A 23,734-nucleotide genomic window follows, 5' to 3' on the forward strand; every position below is an offset into this window, starting at 1 on the left:
ACAGCCTCTCAGCCTTCCAGAGTGCATCTATGTGCCCTGCCAGTGTTGCCCAGGGCTGGTGCACCCTCCCTGCCGCCCCATGAAGGCTTCCCTTCCCAAAATCTGCCCAGAGAGGTCAGGGCCTGGGCCTGGCTTTGCTGATTCTACTCCTCAAGGAAAAAAAAAAAATCATTCATCTTTGTATTCAGGCTAATTTGATAGAACGATTACTTAACTACCCCCACAATTAAGTTTTGTAGCAATGGGTGATAAAATATTTTATGTAAAATGACCATGACCACTGTCTCTCAAGTCAACAGAACATGATGGAAAAAAGCATCCTTGCCTTCTCTGACTTCAGAGAGCAGATTTGGAGAGTCCACTGGTTGCTTACACAGAGTGTGATGCGTACTATGAAGAGGGTGCTGTAGGAACACTAGAAAAAGCACTCAAAACACGCTGGAGGCTCAGGAAAAGCTCCTTGGAGAAAAAGATGTTCAGTGGGAAGCCTGAAGAATGAATGGGGTTTGGGGAATGTGGTGGTGGCTGGGGTCCAAGGGAAAGATGATACAGGTAGTGAAGAGAAGGTACAAAGGCCAGAGATAAGAGAGCATGGTATTCCAGGACACTGGAGGTGATTCTGTGTGGCTGAAGCATCCAATACAAGGCAGAAAGTAGAGGGAGAGGAGCTGGTGATGTAGGCCATAGGCAGCTTACATAGGCAAAGGCATTTGGACTTCAGCTTTCGAACGAGCATCTAGTTGTGATGTGATGTCGAGAATGGATCCAGGGGCAGGAATAAATGTCATAGGCCTCGACTCCTCTGTCATCCAGGTAAGATGCAGTCACTCTGTGCATGAGTATTGTTGTTACTTATATCCCATCTCTTCTATCTGGGGTTCAGAACATAAAGGCATGAGGACTGTGTCTCTCACATATTATGTTTTCAGGAAGATCCTTATACAGTAAGGCCAATTTCTGTCTAATAAGTCAACAAGAAATGCAGCAAAAAGCAGAATGGGTAAACGAACTCTGGGGCAGGAGAGGAACCCAGGTCCCTAAGTTTAGACTCCTTAACTACAGCATGTTGGGGCCTTTGCTTTTCTTCTCTATGAGGCAGAGCCTTGTCCTCTAGTGGCCTGAACATTTTCTGGGCACAGGGAACATCCTTAAACAGAAATTTCTTTCTCCAAAATGAGAGCAGAATATCAAGAGGGAACTACTCCCACTTTATGAAGGAGTTTGAATCAAATTTCCTCTCCTGACATCACTGGAGATATGTCTCTACCCAGACAGAAATTTTCACTTGCAAAATTAAATTGACATCTTGGGGGTGGAGAATCAAGTATCAATTCTGTAACTGTCTTGTACAATTATTAAAATCTTTTTGCCTTCTTTGAAAAAAAAAAAAAAGAATATCAAGAGGGAAGGAAAAAGTGAAATTTCAGAACAAGAACCCAAAGTGTTCCAATCCAATTTTCTCACTGTAATCCTCGCCACACCCCAAAGAGAACAGGCTTGACTCACAGACCACATCAATGCTGGGAAGCTGAGAAGCTTGGCTGCATGCTGCTGGCCAGCCTCTCTGGGTTCTGACTCTTGGGGGACACATGTGTTGGGGTGTCTGTCTGGAAGCAACAGAGGGGAAATATTGGCCCTTACCCATGCCCACCCCCATTGCTCCGGGCTGGGCCCCAGCTACCTCCCACTTCCTCCCTTGAACTTTTAACTCCCAAACCTGTAGCCAAGAAGGGTCTGGGAAAACAGCTGAATTATGATCAGGGACAAGGAGGAAATTTTTGACACCATTCCAGGGGCCATGGACCTAGAGTGTCTGCAGCTGATTCAACAGATGGGGAGGTGGTAAAGGGTCATGGAAAGTGAGTGAGATTCAGGGTCAAAATTCCACTTCTGCCACCTGGTAGCTGGGGCTTGGAGCAAATTACTTAAGCTTCAGTTGAGCTCCAACTGCCTCAGCTCTAAAATGGGAATAATAATATCTCATGTGGAGAGTTACTGGAAAGCCCAACATCTGAAACAGAGTAAGTGCTTAGAAAATTTGGGTCCTAACAGTGGGTATTGCTAACCCAGCTCAGAAGGCTCACATCCTGCATTCTTTTAGTGCTGGCCTTAACTTGCCAGCCAGTCTTACAGGCGGCTAGAGGGCTGTGACTGTTTCTCATGCTACCCTTCTCGAGACCTCTCACACTCAATGTGGGCTACAAATGTTTCTGGCTAACTGATAACTGGGTTATCAAGATTCCTGGGGGCCAGAAGAATAACTATGCCAAAACTAATGGAGTCCCTGGCACCTAAGACACACAGAACCACCCTTTAATAAGTAAAATACAGATGCCCACCTTTCTGGCACCTGTTAGAAACAGCTTAGAAGAAGCCAGTCAGTAGAAAAGAAGGCAAAGGCTGCATTCCTGGGGGAGTAACTGGTCCTCATCTTAAAACGGGAACATTCATAGTTGCTACCTGGTAGAGTTATTGGGAGCATTTAAATAGTATATGCTAAGCACTTAGAACTGTGCTGGGCACAGGGTTAATGGTCAGTTTAAGTATTCACTTTCGACTCGTCATTGCTATAGTTTTGTTTACTGGTTAAATGGCAATACTGGAAATCCCACCCCAGATAAAGACCCTGCCAGCTGGAAGGGGATTCCATTCTGGGTAGATGAGGGGTTAACAGCTAAGCTGCCTCTCTGGAATAACCCAGATGGCAAGGCAATTTTGTAGGAAGTGCCTATCAAACCATGAAATGCATTCCAAATATTAGTGTCACGGTTTTTGTCTTTCCCGTACTTTAAATTCTAGAAGCAATATTGTAGACATAATCCTGTTCACATGTATTTGACAACTTGATGAGACATAAATATTATGCCCATTGCTTTTCATAGGTCAACTCTCTTAATGTTCTCAGTGACCCTACAAAGTTAGAGCTATTTTCCTTTTTGTTATTGTTATGTTAAGAAACATTTTGTTACTGTTCTCAAGGAATGTGAATCTGAATATGAATTTTTTTTTAGAAAGATAACACTGGTTTACAATACTGTATACTATTGAGGAGAAGAAGTTCACACTTCCTCAGGTTTATGCCACCATATCCACCCTTATCCCCATACCATCAATCATTGCTATTTTCACCCCTATTTTAAAGATGAGGAGAATGATATTCAGAGGTCACTCAAGGTCTCAAGTGGGACTCAACCTCAGTCCTGTTGACTATATTTTAACTACTATGTTACACTAGTGGGTTGAATATAAATGTTTGAAGATGTATGAGATGCCAGAGGGATCAAGATTTCCAGCCAAATGCCAGTAACCCTGCTCTGGGATTTTGTGAGTTCTGCCGCCATCCCCTCTACAGCAGTCATGGAATCCCAGCACCACAAGGCACATGGCAATACTTTGCTATTTAAAATCTCCTGGAAATTATCTTCCTTTCCATCATTCCAAGTTAACCACGTCAAGCTTAATTTATCTGCTTCAGAAGGACCCAGCGTTCAGTTGACCCTACTAATTTGAAATTATAGTTCTTGAATCTAAAGATTTTAAACCTAGGACAGAGAACATTTTGTTTTTCAGCTAGGACATCAAAACAAAATACAATACCCTTTTCTTCTTTTTCAAAAAAGAAAAATTTGTCTTCTCCTAGAATCAAGAGCATTTTGTATTTAAGACCAAAAAAAAAAAAAAGCCTCAAGAAATAGTAGCTTATTTTGCTTTAATATCCCAAAATATTTGTGTGAATGGGAACTTTTTGCAAAACAAGGCAGAAATCTTTAGACAAGTACGTCTCACTCTGAGGAAAAAACTGATTGGAGAGAAGGCACCAGAAATTGCATTTTGTTAGAGTACATGTAAACAGTAAATGGGGGGTGGGGGGATGGGGGGGAAACGAGGGGGAAGTGGGAAAGATTCACCCAGGAGAAAGGAATTTGTACTGTCATTTCATTGGTATATCGCAAGGATGAAAAAGGGCCTCGTAAGCTAATGTCCATCTAACATTGTAGTGTAAACAAAAACTAGTGCTAAGGACACAAATACCCACACAGCAGAAGTGCACGAAAAGGGACTGATATCAGCATAAGCCCTTGGGCCCTCTCTTTCCCATATGTTTGCCGCAGTCATCTCAACAGGAAGGACCTCATTAATGTGCCATTCATCAACAACTGGTTAGTGTAAAACCAAATCCTAAAAAGGCTGCGTGAAGACACTTTGTTTCTGTCCACGCTCTTCAATCAGATGACCTGGAAGGTCTTAGGGTGGAGGGACGTACTGCATCGGGCTGGTCTTCTTAGGTTATAACAGTGGGTGCAGTGCGTCCTGTCCTTTCCTGGAGCTGGGACACCTTCAGAGCAATGGAAATGAGGGGCGCCAACATGACCTGAGCGAGACACAAAGAGAAAACTTTCTCCATCATTTTTTCTAGACACAGAGTCATAGCTCCAGTCCTAACATTGACTCTGAGCTCCAGATTCATGTATCTGCCCACTCTGATGTCCCAAAGGCACCTAAAACTCTAAAAATCTAAAAATAAAGACACAGTCTTTCTTCCAAAAACCTAGTTTTAGCATTCCCTATTTCAGTGAATTGAAATAACAGTGAATCATGTAAAGTGAATGAACAACCAGGTGTCATTCTTAACACCTTCTTCTCCCACATTCCCCTTGTTTCCCTTGTGCAAGCCTAAGAGATTTGTACCTCCTCAAGGGCACCAAGAGATTTGTATCTCTCAAGGGCACCATTTCTCTCCATCCCAGAGAAAACCATGTTTTATCTTTTTACCAAATTTAAAACAAGAGCTATCTAATGCTAAAACTTATGCTCTAAACCACAATGCCAGGGGTTTCCAAAAGAGTTCCACAGGATTTTACTAGGTGTTAGAAGGAAAAAGGCTTGCAGAAAAATAAGCAGGGTGAATGCTATTTAAACGGGTGTCTTTTACTGCAAATCTTCTCAGAACTTTTAAGATGTGGTATATGTTATGAATTGCCAAAAAAGAGGTCAGTATACCACAATACTTGCTAAACTTTTTTTGGCTGTGGATCTCTGGTTGGGGAGTATCTCCCAAGACCACTCATCAGTATTGTGAGAGACATAAGTGGGGAAAGCCTGTTCTATGTGTCACTGCTTCCCTTTGTGCCCTCTGTCCCACCTCTGGCTTCCAGGGGCCCTCCTCACTCTGGCATATTTCTGGAAACTCTAGGTGGGGCTAGGAATGCAAACCACCATACTGCAAGTCCGCAGACTTTTCCATAAAGACATTTCCTGTGAGGCCATGAAACTGTCTCCCTCCCCACCCAAATCTAGAACCAAAGTATGTTCTGCCAGGACAGGCAACCAGACCAAGCAAAGCAGTAAATAATCAGTGACAGATCAGAACACCATGAGAGGCTGATTGAAAGATTAGTTATCGTAAATCTTCCACTTACCAGGCGTGTGAACCTATTAACTTCTATGTGCCTCAATTTCCTTGTCTGTAGTAAGGATAATAACAGAGCCCACCTCATTTGAGAAAGTCAAGCATATATCCATGTAATGGGTTTAGAACGAGCTTGGCAGATAGAAAGTGTTTAGATAATTGTTAGCTATTATGGTTGTTAAGAGGTACTGACAGAGACAAGGAGAAAGTGAGCATACCTGCTTGATCATTTGAGAAACGAATTGTGGTATAACACGGGCTTAAGGAAACCATATTACTCTCTCCAACAGAAAGAACTTGTCAGGGCTTGGGCATTACCTGGGGGTCCTGGTAGATCTTGGCAATGTCCTTCTCATAGCTGTCGATGTACAATCGGATGGTGGCCCCGGCACTCCCAGTGCCGCTCAGTCGAAAGATAATGCGAGAACCATCTGCAAAAATTAGTCGCAAACCCTGCAAAAATAAAAATAAAAAAAGATAAGCAGAGAATTTTTCCCCCAACATTCTGGCAGGGAGATTGAAGGCTGGAAAGTTACAAGAGGTCTGTTAGGATATCTAATTTCATCCATACTTGATCAATCAAAGATTAAATCCTTGATAAATGGCAGCAGTTGAGCCCCATGAGTCTACCCTCAGCCATCCCATCACTACATCCAGTGGAGGGGCTGAGCTCACACAGGAGAGGCATTCCCAGCATCAGAGGGGAGACATGGGCCCAGGGAGGCGAGGTGACATGAGGCTTGCCCTCTCTTCCTCTCCACTTCCCTGTGATTTACAGACTAGCCATTCCAGTTTGAAGCTTATAAATAAGTAAAATAAATAAACTGCTAGATGTAGAAATTCAATCCCCAGATCACAAGGGAAACTAGGACAGAACAGGTTGAAAGCAAGGCAGAAGAGATTTCAGGAGAACTAGTGGCAGAACTCATTACAAAACATAGACTGAAAGCCTCAAAAAGAGAACAAGTGGAAAATGACCAGCTATTTCTGACCAAGCCCGGCCCCGACCAAGCCTTGACCAAGCCTGGCCCTCTCTCTCTGCTGCGCTTACCTTTCCCTCCCTTAGCAGCATATCTTTTTGCTTCAGGGGAAAAGGTAGGGATACCACCAGATATTCTATGAACCCAGGTAAGAAGGCTGGGCAAGCCAGCTCTTACAATTGTGTCAATTCTTCCATATGAAGAATTTTGCATAAAGCCAAAGACTGACCAATAGGAAAATAGCACTCCTCATCTGCTATTTGTCACCAAACCCCATCCAGTATTTAATCATGCTATTCAGCAGTAAAGACAGCATACATTCCCCAGTTAGTCATCATGGGAAGGATATAGGTAATTCTCATTTATCACTAATCACTTTCTAGATAGTAACCCTGGCTGGGAACCAACTTTTCTTTCTCATTAACATTATAACAGAAAGGTGTTGAATGAAATGGTGTTAGAAGTTATTCAAGGTACATGTGCAAGTCATGTGTGACGCAGCAGAAAGTCTGATAAGAACGGCTACCCTAGAAAATACAAGACCACAAAGGAGAAATGCCCCAGGGACCTTTTTCTTTCTTGCCCTTAAGATTTCAAGGATGAAGCTTTGAGGTCTCTCTCCCACATACACACAAATCTGTTCCTACCTGATTTCTCGAAACACTTCCATCCACTGGATCACTGTATTCAAAGTTATCAATTTTCTCCACGGTATAAACTTTGTCACCCGCTGAGAACTGTTTCCCCACAAAGGAGCGATCCGATATCAGGGCCTCCAAGTCCTTCATCATTTTGTTTGCCCCCTCGGCTTCCACCTCCTCATAATCGTACCTGGAAGAAGTTAGAGTTGAGGTCCCCTGACTTCAGAGTACACCGAGGTAGCTCAGCACTTTTTCCATTATTTGTTTGGTCTTCCCCTCAAACCCCCAACTTCAGAAGAAGCTAGCAAAAAGATGCGCATGTCATTTCCTAGAGATGGAGTAGGCCAGGGATGAAAGGAAGGATTTGAAGGGTTTTTAAGGAAGGACTAAGGGGCTTCTGAATAAGAAGAAATCTTGGCTTTTCTACAGAATAAAGCTCTAAGAAGCTTCAAAGGCTTTTGAGAGATACTATCTAATATTTAATCACACATACTGCAGAGGTAGAATTAAAAGCTGTGTTATCTCTAGAGGATTCTGATAAAACTGCTCATGACTCAGGTACTTCTCTTCCAAACCCGTAGAACTTCTTTGGGGCAATTACTGGGACTGCTCCCAGTCTAGGACCTGCCCAATTCGACTGAGATTTTAGATAAGGAGAGTTCCAGTCCCCACAGGAGCTTCCGAAAGCGAGGCCAAGTTTTCACTGACCAGATGAAGGAGCCAGACTTTAACTCTTTACATCTGAAACGCCCCCTCCTTTAAGGGAGAGTGGATTTTGGCATTTAGAGTCACCCTGTCAGATGCAGAAAGGCCAAGGGGGGGAAAGGGCCGCACAAATGAAATCCTATGACTTATTTTTCCCCTAAGAATTGTTCTTGACTTCTTTCTTATGAGGTTCAAGACTCTTACAGGTGGCTTTCTTGACCTAGTGGCACCCCCACTCTTGAGAGAGTTATTTTTTAGAGGCTCAAGATAGCAGAGTCTATATTTATTTGTGATAGTGAAACAAATATGATATGTGCAAGACGACACCTTTGAGACATGACAAATACCAGGGAATTAAGGCCAACCTATTCTGGCTCCAGGATTCTATGAATCAAGGACAACAGTCCCCTTAATCTTGAAGTCAGCTCTTTTCCCCAGTTAAAATGATAAACAGCAAGAAATTACAACCAGGTGTTAGTGCTTTACATCTATGACCTTTGGGTGTTCAAGGGAAATGTTCTATAAATCCTAGGCACAGAGGGGTATAATGGAAAGAATCTGGACTTTGGAATCAGAATGAGCTGTGAATTCAACCTCTACTGGTTACTAATAGTGTGACTATGGCAAGTTGCTTCATCTCTCGGAATTTACTTCTTTATCAATAACTGTTTTAAGGCAGACAGGAAACAATGCATGCAAAAGTGCGTGGCACTTTTGTTAAATAACTAAACATGAACGTAAGTTCTAAGGGCTTTGTTTGCAATACGTGGTTAGCAGTTATTTGAAATTAATAAAAAATATGTTAAAATACTTTTTAGGAGTCTTTTAACTAATCCCAGAGTGACTATTTCTCTGAACCACTCTTCCTAACCTTAATCCACTCTGGCTAATGGTTCACTTATTAACGCATCCATTTATCTATTCAAAGAATATTATGACAGTGACAACTATGAATTAGGTGTTTGCTGGTGCCATGGAGCAGAAAAACAAACATGGTCACACTTTTGTGATATCCCAGACTCTACAGAGTTCAAAACTGGTGTTCTGAATTACCAGGTTTTTCTGGTTCTTAGAGTAAAGATTCTTGCCTTCGATCCCAGAGCTACTGTACAAAACCACATGGCAGTTATTACTTAAACCTTCCACAAATGAATAACTTGAAGGAAGAAGACAGCAATAAATTTGTCCAAAGTTGATAAAATGATTCTGATTAAGGAAGTCAAGTCACTTAAGGCCAAATTCTTTCTATACTATCCAGAGATTTTAGACTATTAAATGGACAATATATTTTTTTTAAGTTTTCTACTCACCAATTTTATAGAGAGGCAACTGAGATTCAGAGAAATTACATCTACACATTTCTTACAATTTATCTAACTCCTATTTCTTTCCATAATTAGAAAGTGAGGTCCAGAAAAACTTTCGTTAGATTTTTTTACAATTACTAGAAGAAAGGTAAATTGGAATGAGGGAAAAGCACTACTTGAAAAGAAAAATGCTAATGCCTTTTTGAAAATAGAAGCATGCAGAGCAAAGAAGAATTACAAAATATTCTACGTATTTTATTCACGGCTGAAGCCCCAGTGTCTGGTGGAAAGTAGGCACACAGTAAATATTGTTGAATCTATGAATGAAGTATTGACAAGTCTTTGGGGATCTATTTTAATGAGTCAGAAAATTTGATTTGGACTAAGCATAATCATTTCCATAATTTCAGAAAAGAATGTTTCCATACTTTTAGTGTTCCAGAGTTTATAAAACACTCTCAGACTCACATTTCCTTTAATCCACTCAATAACTGAACTGTTATTCTCATTTCTACAAATGAGAAAACTGAGTACAAAGAGAGGTTATATGACTTCCCATTCTACCAAGTGACAGAAATAAACTCCTAACCTATTCTTCTGAATCCAAATCCAACGTTGTTATCTTGTCTACCTGACAACTAGATTTAAGACTTAACAAAACGTTTATTAATTTGAGTACAACTAATATTTTAAGCCTCATTCTTTAGGACTAACATAAAAGTTGACTTCATCTCAACCATGACTAAATTATTTGTTAAACTCCCAATCAGTTCATCATGCTGGATGAACTGAAGTTTTATTATGATAATACAGGAAAGAATTTGTATTCATAAGCCCATGTTCATATCCCAATAGGGCTGTGACTTACCTGGTGAAGAAATTACGGCCATACTTTTGCCAGTGATCTTTGAGAATGTCTTCCACACTCTGTTTGCGGGTGGCTAGAATAGAAAGCCAAGCTAGAACAGCCCAGAGTCCATCTTTCTCACGGATGTGGTCAGAACCTGGTTGGGAGAGAGTGAGCAGCTGTGAGAAATGGGATATCTCCAAAATACTTGGAAATATACTCAGCAATAAACATGTAGACCCAACCAAAAAGTCATTAAGCTTTACAGAGGAGCTTGAGTACACAGAAGGAAACCCATGTTGACTACAGCAGTATAATATCGAAAAGAAGCTGATAATTCTCAAAGTAATTTAGAAATTTAGGGCAAATGCCAATAAAAATGTTAGTGAAATAATTTGGTGGAGATTGTAAATACTTGTAAGTTCAGAATTCATAAAGGAAATTGATGGATTTGTCTATTTAAAAACTAGCATTTCTTTCTATGTGTGGTGTGATGGTTCACAATTACCCACCCACTGTCCAGCCCCTCTCGTGCCCCAGGACAGTTTTCTCTGCAAAATATATGTGACTTTGGTTAAAAGTTATAATTAAAAATGTTGACTGTGCTGAGAAGCAACAGTTTCACAGAAATCTAATTGTGCACAAGTTTCTGTTTTTTCGAGGAAAAGACAGACTTTGTCTTAAAACAGCAGCTTGAAATTTTTCAGTCTCATTTTTCTTTAAGATTCTCTAGTAGGGCCTCCCCAGTGGCGCAGCGGTTGAGCGCTGGGTTGGGAGGCTGCCCGCGGCCTCTGCGGCGCCGGTTCGATCCCCGGCTGCTCCCCGGCAACCGGAGGAGGGTCCCACATGGCGCGCAGACCTCTCCTGCCGCCCGCTGCTCCCCTCAGCAGTGTACTTCAGTCCTTCTGCCTGCTCTGCTCCCCACTCTGGCTCTGGTGAATTCTCTCACCCTCCCGCGCTTCTGACTGTACCCAGTGCATGTAAAAACGAAACAAACAAATAAAATAAATAAATAAAACATGCCTCTATTAAAAAAAAAAAAAAAAAAAAAAAAAAAAAAAAAGATTCTCTAGTATCTGTAATGAGGTCTCTTATTTCTGATGCCAGTAGTTTGTGTTTTCTAGTTTATTCCCTTTATCTGTCTGACAAGAATTTTATCAATTTTATGGTATTTTTGCAAAAAAACACTTTTGGTTTCATTTTTTTCCTATTGCTTATGTCCTTCCAACAGTTCCTACTAAATCTTTAGGTTTAATTTGCTCTTCTTTCTCTAGTTTCTTTTATTTTTTTTAAAGATTTATTTATTTATTTATTTATTTATACAAGCACTGGGTACAGTCAGAAGCATGGGAGGGTGAGAGAATTCACCAGAGCCAGAGCAGGGAACAGAACAGGCAGACTGACGAAATACACTGCTGAGGGGAGCAGCAGGCACGGCAGGAGAGGTCTGTCGCGCCATGTGGGACCCTCACTGGTGGCCAGGGATCGAACTGGTGCTGCAGAGCCTGCGGGCAGATTTGCAGCCCAGCCCTCAACTGCTGCACCAGCAGAGGAGTCCCTTCTTTCTCTAGTTTCTTAAAGTGGAAATTTAGATTATTAATTTTGAAACTTTCTTCTTACTAAGAGAAATATAACATTTTAATGTGCTGTATTTATATTTTCATTTAATTCAAAATATTCCATTTTCTTTTTTTCCCATTTTTTTCCTTTGCCACATGGACTATTTGAATACCTATTTTTAGTAACCAAATATTTGGGGAATTGTCTATGTATCTATATTCTTTCCCTAATTTTATTCCCTTGTGGTATAATATCAATAATCTTAAATTAATTGAGACATATATATCCCAGGATATAGTCTGCATAGTGAATGTTCATGTGCACAGGAAAGGAATGTGCAGTTGTTAGCTGGAAAATTCTATAAATGTTAATCCAGTTATTAGCTAATGTTGTTTAAATCATGTTTGTATTTCTTCCATCATTATCGAGAGAGGACAGTTGAAATCTCTAACTGTAATTGAGTTCTGTTTGATATTTCAGTTTCAAACAGTATTTTCTCCACATATTTTGAAGCTCTGTTGTTAGATTACACATACACATTAAGTTTGTGATGTCTTGTTGAGAAATTTGGTCCTGTTATCATTTTGTAATGTTCCTCAACTACCACAAATTTAATCAAATAGATTTTTAGTTATTTATAAAATAAAAACACAACTTGGGTTTACCAAAGTCACATTCAGTTTTTTTATGGCCTCTGCCTCCACCACACAATTCATCTTTTTTTTTCTATGTCCCCTCACCAAAATAAAACTTACAGAGTCAGACTTCATTTGTTTTATTCACTGCTGTGTCCTAACCACCTGTTACAAAATATGACCTCTATAAATACTTTCTGACTGGATTAATATATGCCCAAACTACAATAACCGTAAGAACATAATTAAAAATTGGCATTTGTATAAGTAATATATACAAATTACAAGGCCATAGTTCAATTTTTTAAAAAACACATTCTCAACATAAATTAGATTCTTAATATACTCAACATGGAAAAATATTCTAGTACGTTAATAAGAAAAAAGAAAAAGCTCACTGGAAAAATAGGCCAAGGATACAAATAGGCAACTGTCCACAGAGTGAATACTGGTAACCAATTAACATAATAAAAAGCTGGCATTATTTTATAGAAGACAAAATTAAACTCACAGTAAGAAACTGCTACTTGCCAAACAAATGGCCACAGATTTTAAAGTGAGAACACCTAGTATCAGTGGAGGTGAGATTCCAACAGACTGAAGCTAGGACAATTGTGGAGAGCAATTTCACAAAGAAGTGTTAAAACCTCAAAAATGGACCTACTTGTCAACTTGTCAGCTCTAAATCTCAGACATCTTTCTTTGACCAATAAGAAATTGGTTAATAACCAAATATTAACCAATATAAATGATGCCACATCTATTTATATACTGGAGACTCTTTTCTAAGAGTCTGATTTGGAGCAAAACTCATACTTGTTGCCTTTAAATTCTTTATTCTAAAAAACAAAAAAAAAGCAGACTATATTGAGCTCTATTTTCTGGTTTCTGAATAGCACTCAATGCAATCCCTCCCTAAGAGTGCTTTGCATATTACCATGCCTTGAATCCATTATGTCTACACTTCTTGGCTTACCACTGGGTCTTCTACTGAGAATAGAAGTAGAGTATCTAGCACAGTGCTGGCAATGTAGTAGGCATGAGGTATACTGGTTTGCTTCCCCTCTTCACCCTTTTACAGCCAGCTCAAATGTCCTCTCCTCTCTGAGACTAGCACCCAGCTTCTATAGACAGCTATGAGCTACTTTCTCTTTCTTCTCTGTAGTGTCCTGCTTAAAACTTCTCCCTGAGCCTCAGTCATCTACTTATGTCTTATCACCCCACTAACCATGCAATTCTTGTAGGTATATTTTATTTATCCTTGTAATTAAGTGTGATGATTAACAAAGCATATGTAATATAATAAATAACTGTATTGTACATGAATGAAATAATCAATGAATCTACTCCAATATTTTCTCTTTTTGATTCATAAAAACACACATGTACTTCTTCTTTCAAAAGATTTTATCTTCAATAGACACTAATTTAGAAAACATTTCTCAAAACATAGATGTTGGCAAAATTAGAGGCATTGAGCAGTAGTTTTTATGTTATATAACAAATGTTGGATGTTTACCTAATTTTATTATCTATGGACTTTTATTTGTCTTTATTGCTATTTCAAGAAACAGAAGTTATCTATCTGATCCTTATAGTTTTTGCAAATGTTGATATGTTTTGGCAATAGTTCATTCTGGGAAGCAAAATCCTGGCAGCTTCCCCAGTATATTGAGAATTCATGATAGCAGTATAGAGCTTGGAATTATTTGTCTGTGCTTGCCTCAGCTTTTTTTCTCCCTCCTTTCCTTTTTCTTTTTCATTTTTCTTCCTTTCTTATTAGACTAAAAGCATAGGGGGCAGTGGTCTTTGTGCTTTTCCTTCTCTATGTAAGGAATTTGGCATTTTTCCTTAAGTTCAAATGAAAACAGAAACTAAAAATCTTACTCACCTCTGACCAAGTTACTTGGAGATATGGAAAATGCCCAATATTAATATTATAAGCAAAATACTTGCTTGATAATAGAAATATTCTATTCATTTTCACAATCCCCAACATCTTTGGAAACTAGTCAATCTTGCTAATCACCTTAGATATATCAAAACTCTAGGTAATGCTAATAGTCAGGAATTCTGGTTGAATTTCATTTTCTTTCGGGTTCTGATGAATGACAGCAACTTACTAGTGAAAAATGGCAATGGCGTGTGTATGTATATCTAAAGCTATTTTTACAGCTGCAGGAATAGAAAATGTTTATATTTAAGCCCTGAAAAACATGGGTCTTAGACTCAGTTATTTATAAACTGTTTCATCTTAGGCAAATCACTCAGTTTCTTTATGGGTAAAATGGGTATAATACTACCTTTCTCACACAATTATAAAACTATAAAAAGACAGTCAATAGAACTGTCTTAGAAATTTAAGTACAGGGCCTCCCCGGTGGCGCAGCGGTTGAGCGCTGGGTTGCGAAGCTGCCCGCAGCCTCTGCAGTGCCGGTTCAATCCCCGGACCCGAGGAGGTCCCGCATGGCGCGCAGACCTCTAGCAGTGTCCTTCGGTCCTTCTGCCTGCTCTGCTCCCCGCTCTGGCTCTGGTGAATTCTCTCAGCGCTTCTGACTGTACCCAGTGCTTGTATAAATAAGATCTTTAAAAAAAAAAAAAAGAAATTTAAGTACAGTGGAAATGTAATGGATAGCATTATAAAGAAGGAAAAAAGTTAAAAAAACATTTGGGGAAAATCAGTGCTTTCCACTACCTTATTAAATCAAAAATATTGGGTAAAAATGAATTATTACTTAGCATGCTTTTTTTTCTCTACACAGTGAGATTACAGTGTTTTTCCCTTCTTCCTTATTTAATTTTCCCATAGTGAATGTGAATTAGTAATATCAGTTTTTTTAATTTAAAAAGGTAAAAGAGGCTAAGTTCGCTTAAATGTGAGAAAAGGGAGAATACTGTCAGAAGCATCACTAGTCCTGGTTGACACAAAAGCAGCAACAGGTTTTGCACTGGGCCCCGTCATACTTGGGCCAGCTCAGGGACCAACTGAGTACATAAGAATTCTGCCCTTTCAGCATCATCAAACACCTGTCACTTTACTTCAGCCTAATCAGCACCTTGTGATAAGCATAAAATCAGTGAGGGCACACTCTGGGTCTCAGTCAAGAAAAAATGTCAACTCTTGCTGAGGGAGCCAAGAGCAAACAGGTTAGGGATTAAGTTCTATTTACCAGGATGGGCATCTTAGGAGAGCTGGGCTATTGGTCCTGCCAGGGGTCAGGCATGTGGACAGGGATGTGGCAACTGAAAAAGAACTGCACAGAGTTCTCTGAAAACACTAGTGTCTATCTGGCTGTCTCCCTTTTTTTGCCCCATCTCTATTTTTTCTTCAGTCTCCTAAACATATGTTTTCTCTGCCTGGAAATTTCCATTCCACATATACCCATTAGCCTGGTTAACATCTCCTGCAATGACTTTCAGTTTCACCCTTATGCAAGCTGCCTTTCTTGTCACCCTCTGTGCTTATCCCTGTTCTACCATTCCCTTCCTGTTTTCACCCCCCTCCACCCCTCATACACCATGACAACTATTCCTATATGGAGCCTAAAATATAGTTAGCTTCCAATAAGGGTCTTCCAAGAATAGTCAGATCTGTTCTGTCCACAGTCCTGTCTTCTTTGATTTCTACTGCACAAAGTGACTACACTTTGAAGGGAAGTATAAGCTCCTCAGAAAGCCTTTTCCAGATCACTCTAGCCCTCAAGGGATTCTTCCGCAGAACCCCTAAGACTTTCCATTTAGCAATTAATCATCTGCCTTGTGACTGCCACTGCAATTTTGTTTCCTTTGGAGGAAGGTAGTTAGCTGTTGGGCAGGAACTTGGTCTTAACCCAAACTCCATTTTATTTTATTTTTTCTTAAATTCCACTCTATACTTGACAAATGTGAATTAGTGCTGCTATGTTCCAAGTACCTGAGAAAATACCAAGATGAATATGACATGTCCTTTACCCACATAAATGAGCCTAGACACAAGGTGAGGGAGTCACACATGCAGGTAATAGTTATAGGTGAGTTAATTACAATTAGAGTGTAAGCCTAGTTCCACTGTGGTATTCTGTCTGGGAAATTTCCTGGGTCAGCTTGCTTCAACCTTTCCATGGGGGCTTTACCCACAGGAAAATGAACTCAAGAGCTATGCAAATTTTAGATGGAAAATCTGATCTCTCACACCACACCTCTAGGTTAGGTGCCCTGAGTATAATGCTCCAAGAACTCTGTATGTCACTTTCTACCACTTTGCACACTAACAACCTAGCCAGGGTCTGATTACCTTCCTCAGCTGTAGACTCTACGAAACTCCTCCTTAGGAGATCTTATTTACCAAAATGCCCAGGCAGCAGGGATGCTGTTGAAGTTCAATAAACATTTGAGGAACGAACTGATGAAAAGAGGTTCAAATAAGGACTTTCCTTGAAAATTAAAATTTTTTAAGTTTGTAAAGTATTGATGCTGTACTTCAAGCTATCATGCCTAGAAGGTGCATTATCACCAGAATTTAAAAAAAAAAGTGGGACAGGGATAACTACTAATTTCCAGACCTGACCAGATCATAATGAACTGGCATATTTACCTAGGATGCCAAATTATCTTCAAACTGGTTTCCTATCCCTCTTTCCCAAGTCCCCCATTTTCCTGAGGAAGAATTTCAAAGGCAGGGACTTACTCTAATCTAAATAAAATGCAGTGACATTCTAATCTAGTCAGTTGACTCCACCTTCAATTTTCCTCCCAATTCCCCAACAAGTTCAAGGTAGGACAAAACAGACACTTTGCCTTCCATCATTGTATATAAACATATACATCATCCTCCATGGTCAGGTGGGAAAATAAATTTGCACCATGAGATCAACCAAAAATAACAGGTTCACTCTGTCAAGTTCTGGCCCCAATTTCTGATGCTTAACAAAAACACCTTTATCTCTAGCATTTGTAATGCTGATGTCTGGGGAGTGTACTAGCTTCTGTGGCTAAGATAATCATGTGAGCCAACTGTGGCTTCTCCACCATGAGCCAGCTAAAGTATGTTTGGTAACATTAGTAATATGACTGGGCTTTTACTTGTTTATTGATCTTTTTGACTAGGAGAAACAGCTTTATCTGGACTGAAAGCTGGAGACTGAGAGAAGGAACTGAGCTCAGGATTAGAGATTAGGTTCCAAAATGACAATCGGAGATCATCCACCAAAGGTAAGTCTCTACTTTCCTGCAGTCTTTCCATCAATAAACAGCTCGCTGGGAAACCCGCTTGCCACTAAATCACAAGAGTGCCACCATTATGAAAAAGGTATAGGTTTTATTTTCCTTTCCCCCCATAATTAAATTTCCACAACATCTCCCAAGCACAAGTATCATAAAAGAAAGTAAAAACTCATACTTTACAACTCTTAGACTTGTTATCAGCATTTAGTTCAAAGCTCTCGCCATCTTCCAATAGTCTTCTTGCTAAGCCTATCAGTTAAAAGTTCTAGCAGAGGACCTTGGCTAGCCCCTGGCCCTTCTTCCCCACTGTTCCTAGCCAGATAGGGCCAAACAACAGAGTGAGGCTCGGGTGATGGGGGTGGAGCTAAATAGGAACACAATTGCTAATTTTCCCCAGTACAAGACAGTATCTGTAGGTTGATGGGAGAACAGAAGGGGGGAGACTGAAGGATCTAGGTCCTGTATTCAGCCAGAGTCAGTGCTAAAAGAGGAGGAGGAGGAATGCTCTCCATGCTTGTGGTGTTTGTGCATCATTTTATAAGCTTTCTCTATTTTTTTAAAGATTTATTTATTTATTTATGCAAGCACTGGGTACAGTCAGAAGCGCAGGAGGGTGAAAGAATTCACCAGAGCCAGAGTGGGGAACAGAACAGGCAGACCAACAAAATACACTGCTGAGGGGAGCAGAGGGTGCGGCAGGAGAGGTCTGCGCACCATGTGGGACCCTTGCTGGCGGTCGGGGATTGAACCGGCGCTGCAGAGGCTGTGGGCAGCTTTGCAGCCCAGCGCTCAACCACTCCGCCACCAGGGGAGGCCCAGCTTTCTTTATTTTTTTTTTTCACATCTTATCCATCACCATTCCTGATTCTACCATGCCCAGGGATTCACTAGAGGTGTACCAGTGGCAGATAATGGATCTGGAGGAGGCTAGCATTCTTAATACCCTGGATGAGGATGCCATCTGAGGGAAAAGATGGATCCCCTTGGGGAGCTGCTGTGGAGTGGGTAGGAGACTGTAGAGTGGGCAGAATTGGCAGGTGGTAGATGGGCAGGATTGAAACCTCCAAGGTGCTTGACATTAGGGGGATGTGGATTTGTTTCTGGTTTCCCAGCAGTGGGATTCCACATGTTCAGGTGTTCTCTGAAGCTTTTATTCCCCCAACTGGGTTTAATTAGCCTTTCTCAGTCACAGCTCTCATCCATGTCTCATGCTTTTAAATGCTAGTAGTTTGAACAAATGTTGGCAAGGATGTGGTAAAAAAGAAACTCTCCTACATTGCTGGTAGGTGCAAACTGGTCCAACCACTATGGAAAGCTGTCTGGAGGTTCCTCAGTCTAATAAAAATGGAGCTACCATATGACCTGGCAATTCCACTCCTAGGGGTATACCCAAAGGACACAAAAACATTGATTTAAAAGAACGCCTGTACACCTATGTTTATTGCAGCACCATTTACAATAGGTAAAACCCGGAAACAACCCAAATGCCCAAAAATAGATGACTGGATCAAGAAGATGTGGTATATATACACAATGGAATATTATTCAGCAATCAAAAAAGATAAACTCATGCCATTCGAAGCAATGTGGGTGGAACTAGAAGGAAGTATGCTCAGTGAGATAAGTCAGAAGGAAAAAGAAAAATATCAGATGGTTTCACTTATAGCAGGAATATACGGGAACCAAACAATAATAGTACAAAACACAACAAAGCAAAAACAGACAATTATAAATCAGAGACCTACTGCAGGGGAGGAGGAGGGAGAGGGATCAGAGGGAGGGAGGAGCACAGGGAACTGAGGTGATGGTGCACAGGTGCACTGGTGAAGGAAACTCTATGGGGACTACACCTGAGGGGGTGGGGGGAAGAAAATATTGTTCAAACATGACCAATGATGTAAAAAATAAAAAAAAGAAAAAATTAAAAAAAGAAATGCTAGTGGTTTACTTTATTTGATGAGCCAGTTTTTCTGAAGTTTGATTCTTTTGCACCTCTTTGTAAGTTAACTTCTGTTCTTTTATAGAAGTTCACCTTGTCCCACAAAAAAATTGGGGACCTTAATTCTGGACTATGGGGTGAGAGTGGCATTGAGACTCCACAAGTGTCCCAAACTGCTGTAACAGATGAAGTAGGAATTCTCCATTGAGGTGGGAGTTTAAGCAGAAGAGCACTGACTGGTAACTTAAGATTTCAGCAGCAAACAGGAGATTACATCAGATGACTTTTCAAGTCATTTCTTTTCTGATACAAAGATTCTGCTTTTCTAAATGGAGGGTGCCAACTGAATACAAGTTGACTCTCAAACTACATGAGTTTCATATGTGCAGGCCCACTTATTTGCAGATTTTCTTTCTTTTTTTTAAAAAAAAGATTTATTTATTTATGCATACAAGAATTGGGGTATAGGCCAGAGGTGTGGGGGGCGACAGGATTCACCAGAGACAGAGTGGGGAGCAGAACAGGCAGACTGTCTGAACTACACTGCTGAGGGGAGCAGCGGGTGAGTCAGGAGAGGTCTGCTGTGCCATGTGGGTATCTCCCTGGCAGGGGATTGAACTCGTGCTGCAGTGGCTGTGGATAGCTTCACGGGTTGCATCTTAACCCCTTGCACCACCAGGGAGGCCCTATGCAGATTTTCTTAACAACAAATGACTTAAGATATCCAAATACCAAACAATACAGTTACAATTTTCTTAATAACATTTTCTTTTCTCTAGCTTACTTTATTGTAAGAATACATTACATAATATATATAACAGACAAGATATGAATTAATCAACTGTTTATGTTATAGGTAAGGCTTTCAGTCAACAGCAGGCTATTAGTTAAGTTTTGGGGAAATCAACAATTATATGCATATTCTTGATGCGGGGGGTGGCCCTAACTTCCATGTTGTTCAGAGGTTAAGCATGGTCTGTTCGCTCATTCATCCAACAAGGGTTTGCTGAGCACCTAGCCTATGCTGGACTTTATAGGTGGCTCTCGGGATATGATGGAAAATGAGACAGATGTGATGCTTCTCCCCATGGAACTTAAAATCTAGTGGAGCCAAGAGACATGAGTTAAATAATCACAAAGGACTGTAAATTAGGATGTAGTACATGCAACACAGGAGAAGTGAGTGGTGCCATGAGAGCCAGTAATAAGAGGATTTGACCCACTCTAAAAGGTTAGGGAAGCTTCCCAGAGAAATTCCTTCTGCTGTCACCAGGAAAATAAATAAATAAATAAACTTACACCCAATTAAACTATAGAATTCAAATATTTCAAAGTTCATAGTGTCACTAATGTCTACCTTAAGAAACTCTGTAAGGCAGTGTTGGAAGAGTTTGCTAGCAAGGGACATAGAAGGTGGGAATTGACTCTTCTATAAATAAGGAGATCAGAAGTTCAGTTAAATAAGTTCAGCTGTTCTCATTCACATGACTTTACAGCCTGTTTTTTTAAATGTTTATCTCAGAACTATTACAGACAATTATCTTTTTTGCAAAGAGAGCAAAAAATAGCTTACAGATCATTCCCATGATGCATTCTCTCTTTGGAGATAAAAGTTATCAAAGGGAAGATAAAGCCATGATTGGCACTTAGTATTTGTTGAATGAGTTGATAAATAAATAAACAAGAACAAACTTGAACAAGAAATAGCTTAAAGTCTAATACTTGGCTTCAAAAAATGATGTAACAAGGGGAACTTTTCTTGGCAAATGCTCCTGAGTAAAAACTTAAAGGGGTTTAATTATCTGCAACATTATATGGGCTAAACAGTATTATGAAACATTCAAAAAGCTAACATAAATGAAAGTTTCATGAAGTAAAGTACAGTGCCCACTTCTCTAGAAATAATCATCCCACACTATTCTTTGTCAGTTCAACCTTGAATTTCAGTTCTGGGCATGGTCTTCCAGGAGGGGCAGCGAGGACCTCCCTGGTGGCCTAGTGGGGGACTCAGTGCTATCACAAAGAGGGACAGTGGAAGGATCTAGAAGCTGGTGATGCCTGGATAAATAATATGAAAAGAGGAATAACTGGAAGGATCAAGGATGAGTGGTCAGGAGAAGAGAGGATCTGAGAGTTTCCTTCCAGTATATGAAGTCCCATCAGGTGAGAGGAGAGTGGTTTGTGCTATCCTGTCTTCAGACCTGTCCCCAGTCAGGTGACACCAGTACTCCTACTTGATTCCAAGGTTCTGACACACATAGGTCTGTGGATCAAGAAGTTACTAGATAAACCACAAAATAAAAAAAGTACTGAACTTTACTATGTGTAAACTGTACAAACAAGATTCCTTACAGCAGAATATCTTGGAATCTTTAGACACCAATATCATTGTAAGTATCCAAGTTAGAGAGGTGAATTCCATGTTTTTCAATCTTTGTCAAACTCAGAAACCTCTCAAGGAACTACTATCTTTCAACATACCCAAATATGCCAGCAAACCTTGTCCTAGACTTTTCTCTTTTCACCTAGCTCAGCACTAGCTCCATGGGGTTGGAAGACCAAAGGTTTAGACATGGTGCATACATTCAAAGACATCTTCATCCACAAAGAAGACTGATTAATAGCAAGCCTGAACTGGATAAGGATAGATGGAATTTCGCCTCACCTCACAGATTCACTGGGCATTCCTCAAGTACCCTATGGAGTAACGTGCATCATCCATAGTTTATGATACAGAAAAAGACTAAATAGTGGACTTGTAATCTCTGACCAAAGACTGAGAAACTTGGGAAATCATCTAGCTTTTTGTGTGGACATTGTTCAATCCCAGAAACTCATCCATCTTTCTTAATACCCTCCAATTCTCTCAAGTCAATTCACTATGAAGGAGTATTGCCACTCCCTCAAGGATATTAAATTGCTTAGAATTTTGTAAATACATGTTTCAAATTTACAAGCTCATTCTATCCACCCTATTCTTGGACTAGAAGGAAAAGAAATGAAGTCATCCTTCTGTTTTGTTTAATCTAGCATAAATTGCAACTCAATTGCAAACCTGATAGAAGTTAGGTCTTTATCTTCTTTTCTTTGCTAAAGGATGACAATAGAGTACTGAAGGACCAAAGAGATTGGCCCTTTTGCTTCAAAATGTTAGAATAAAAAAGAAGAAATGTGGTCTGTGAAGTACTTTATAACTTGCCTGGAGACCAGCACATGTGAAAGGGCCACACACCTGAATGAATGTTTAGAAAAAAGAGAGATTAACATAGGTAGGGTAGCATAGGGTAGTGGGGAAGAGACATTCCCATACTGAAGTGGGACTTCAGGTTAATATTTGGACAGGCAGAGAGGAGGAGAGGCAGAAAGTGAGGTCTAAGAGTCCAGGGACACCGGCAAAGCACATTGCATTCCACTCTTTCATCGCATACATTAACACAAATATCTTCATGGACGGGACGTTGTTTTAATTTCTTGATCACCTAGCAAGTTAGTTCTACCCCAATAGTCTCCTTTCACTTAACCCTAATAAATCATAGTGAATTACTATAGAAAACTTGGCCTATTACAGGGTAAGATTTAATGCTATGTTGAAACCACCTCTTAAGTAAAAATGAAAAACTGATTGGCTTCACCATATTTCTTCCCAGAAATGAAAACATTTATAAAGGTTTCCTTGACCACAAAGGGAAGAAAAATATGTTTGTCACTCTGTTTAATTCCTACAGACTCAATGACCACATGGCCCAGGAGGGCCCCAAACTTCCTGTCTCCATAGATGTGATCCTCTGAAAGTAAAATTAGCTCTCGTTGGCTGAACGTGCTCACTGCTTTTCACATGTGTACACTTCATCGGTGTTGTTATAAATAAATGGTATCTTGATTTAGGACGCACCAGCTACAGTTGCTATTTCAGTGCTGCCTTAGCAGTCTAAGCTTTCATGGCAAGTTGTATTTACAGGTACGAAAATGGTGGCGCAGACCTGCACACTTACCAGTCCCGAAGCTCTCCTCCCCACAAAGAGACAGTTTGCTTGCATCCATCAAATTCCCAAAAAACTTCCAGCCAGTTGGGGTTTCATACAAAGCGATCTTTGTAGCATTAGCCACCCTTCAAAGGCATGAAATCAAAGTTACATCACAGCAGGACAGTAGCAAAGCCGTGTGAGGGATGGAAAATAGCACCCGTTATTGTAATCAAGGGTTCCATTTAGCATGGCTCAGAGGTATACATAATTCTAAGGCTGGTGGAAAATCTAAGTGAAAACTTGTGCACAATGGGTTATTATATGTGGAGTCAGAGGAGGGGTTAGAAGAGGAAGGAGAAAGAATTAATTTAGATCACTGAGTAATATTTTAAAGGAAGTAACGGTAGCAAATGTGCAAGACTGTTTTTTAAGCCATTTAAGCCCACGTGGTTTTGATAGAGACTCATCTATAATAAATCTGTAAAGAACAAAAGAGTAATGTTTTAATCCTGTGATTTATTTTTCTCGGGTTTAGGAAGTCAG

General features: G+C 40.2%; 1 protein-coding gene across 1 annotated transcript in view; it reads right to left on the minus strand.

Moving 5' to 3' along the window:
- Positions 1-3,669: 3,669 nt before the first annotated feature.
- Positions 3,670-23,734, minus strand: part of PGM1 (phosphoglucomutase 1) — a 63,827-nt gene continuing 43,762 nt past the window's right edge. The window contains exons 7-11 of the mRNA XM_037498590.2: positions 23,219-23,334; positions 9,912-10,047; positions 7,038-7,221; positions 5,729-5,863; positions 3,670-4,372 (exon numbers count right to left, since the gene is read on the minus strand). Coding sequence (XP_037354487.1) covers positions 4,283-4,372; positions 5,729-5,863; positions 7,038-7,221; positions 9,912-10,047; positions 23,219-23,334 — 661 coding nt within the window. The 3' untranslated portion in view covers positions 3,670-4,282. The remainder of the gene's footprint in view (positions 4,373-5,728; positions 5,864-7,037; positions 7,222-9,911; positions 10,048-23,218; positions 23,335-23,734) is intronic.

Source organism: Talpa occidentalis, unplaced genomic scaffold (assembly GCF_014898055.3).
Source record: "Talpa occidentalis isolate TD23 unplaced genomic scaffold, MPIMG_talOcc4v2.1 talOcc4.9, whole genome shotgun sequence".
Taxonomy (NCBI): domain Eukaryota; kingdom Metazoa; phylum Chordata; class Mammalia; order Eulipotyphla; family Talpidae; genus Talpa; species Talpa occidentalis.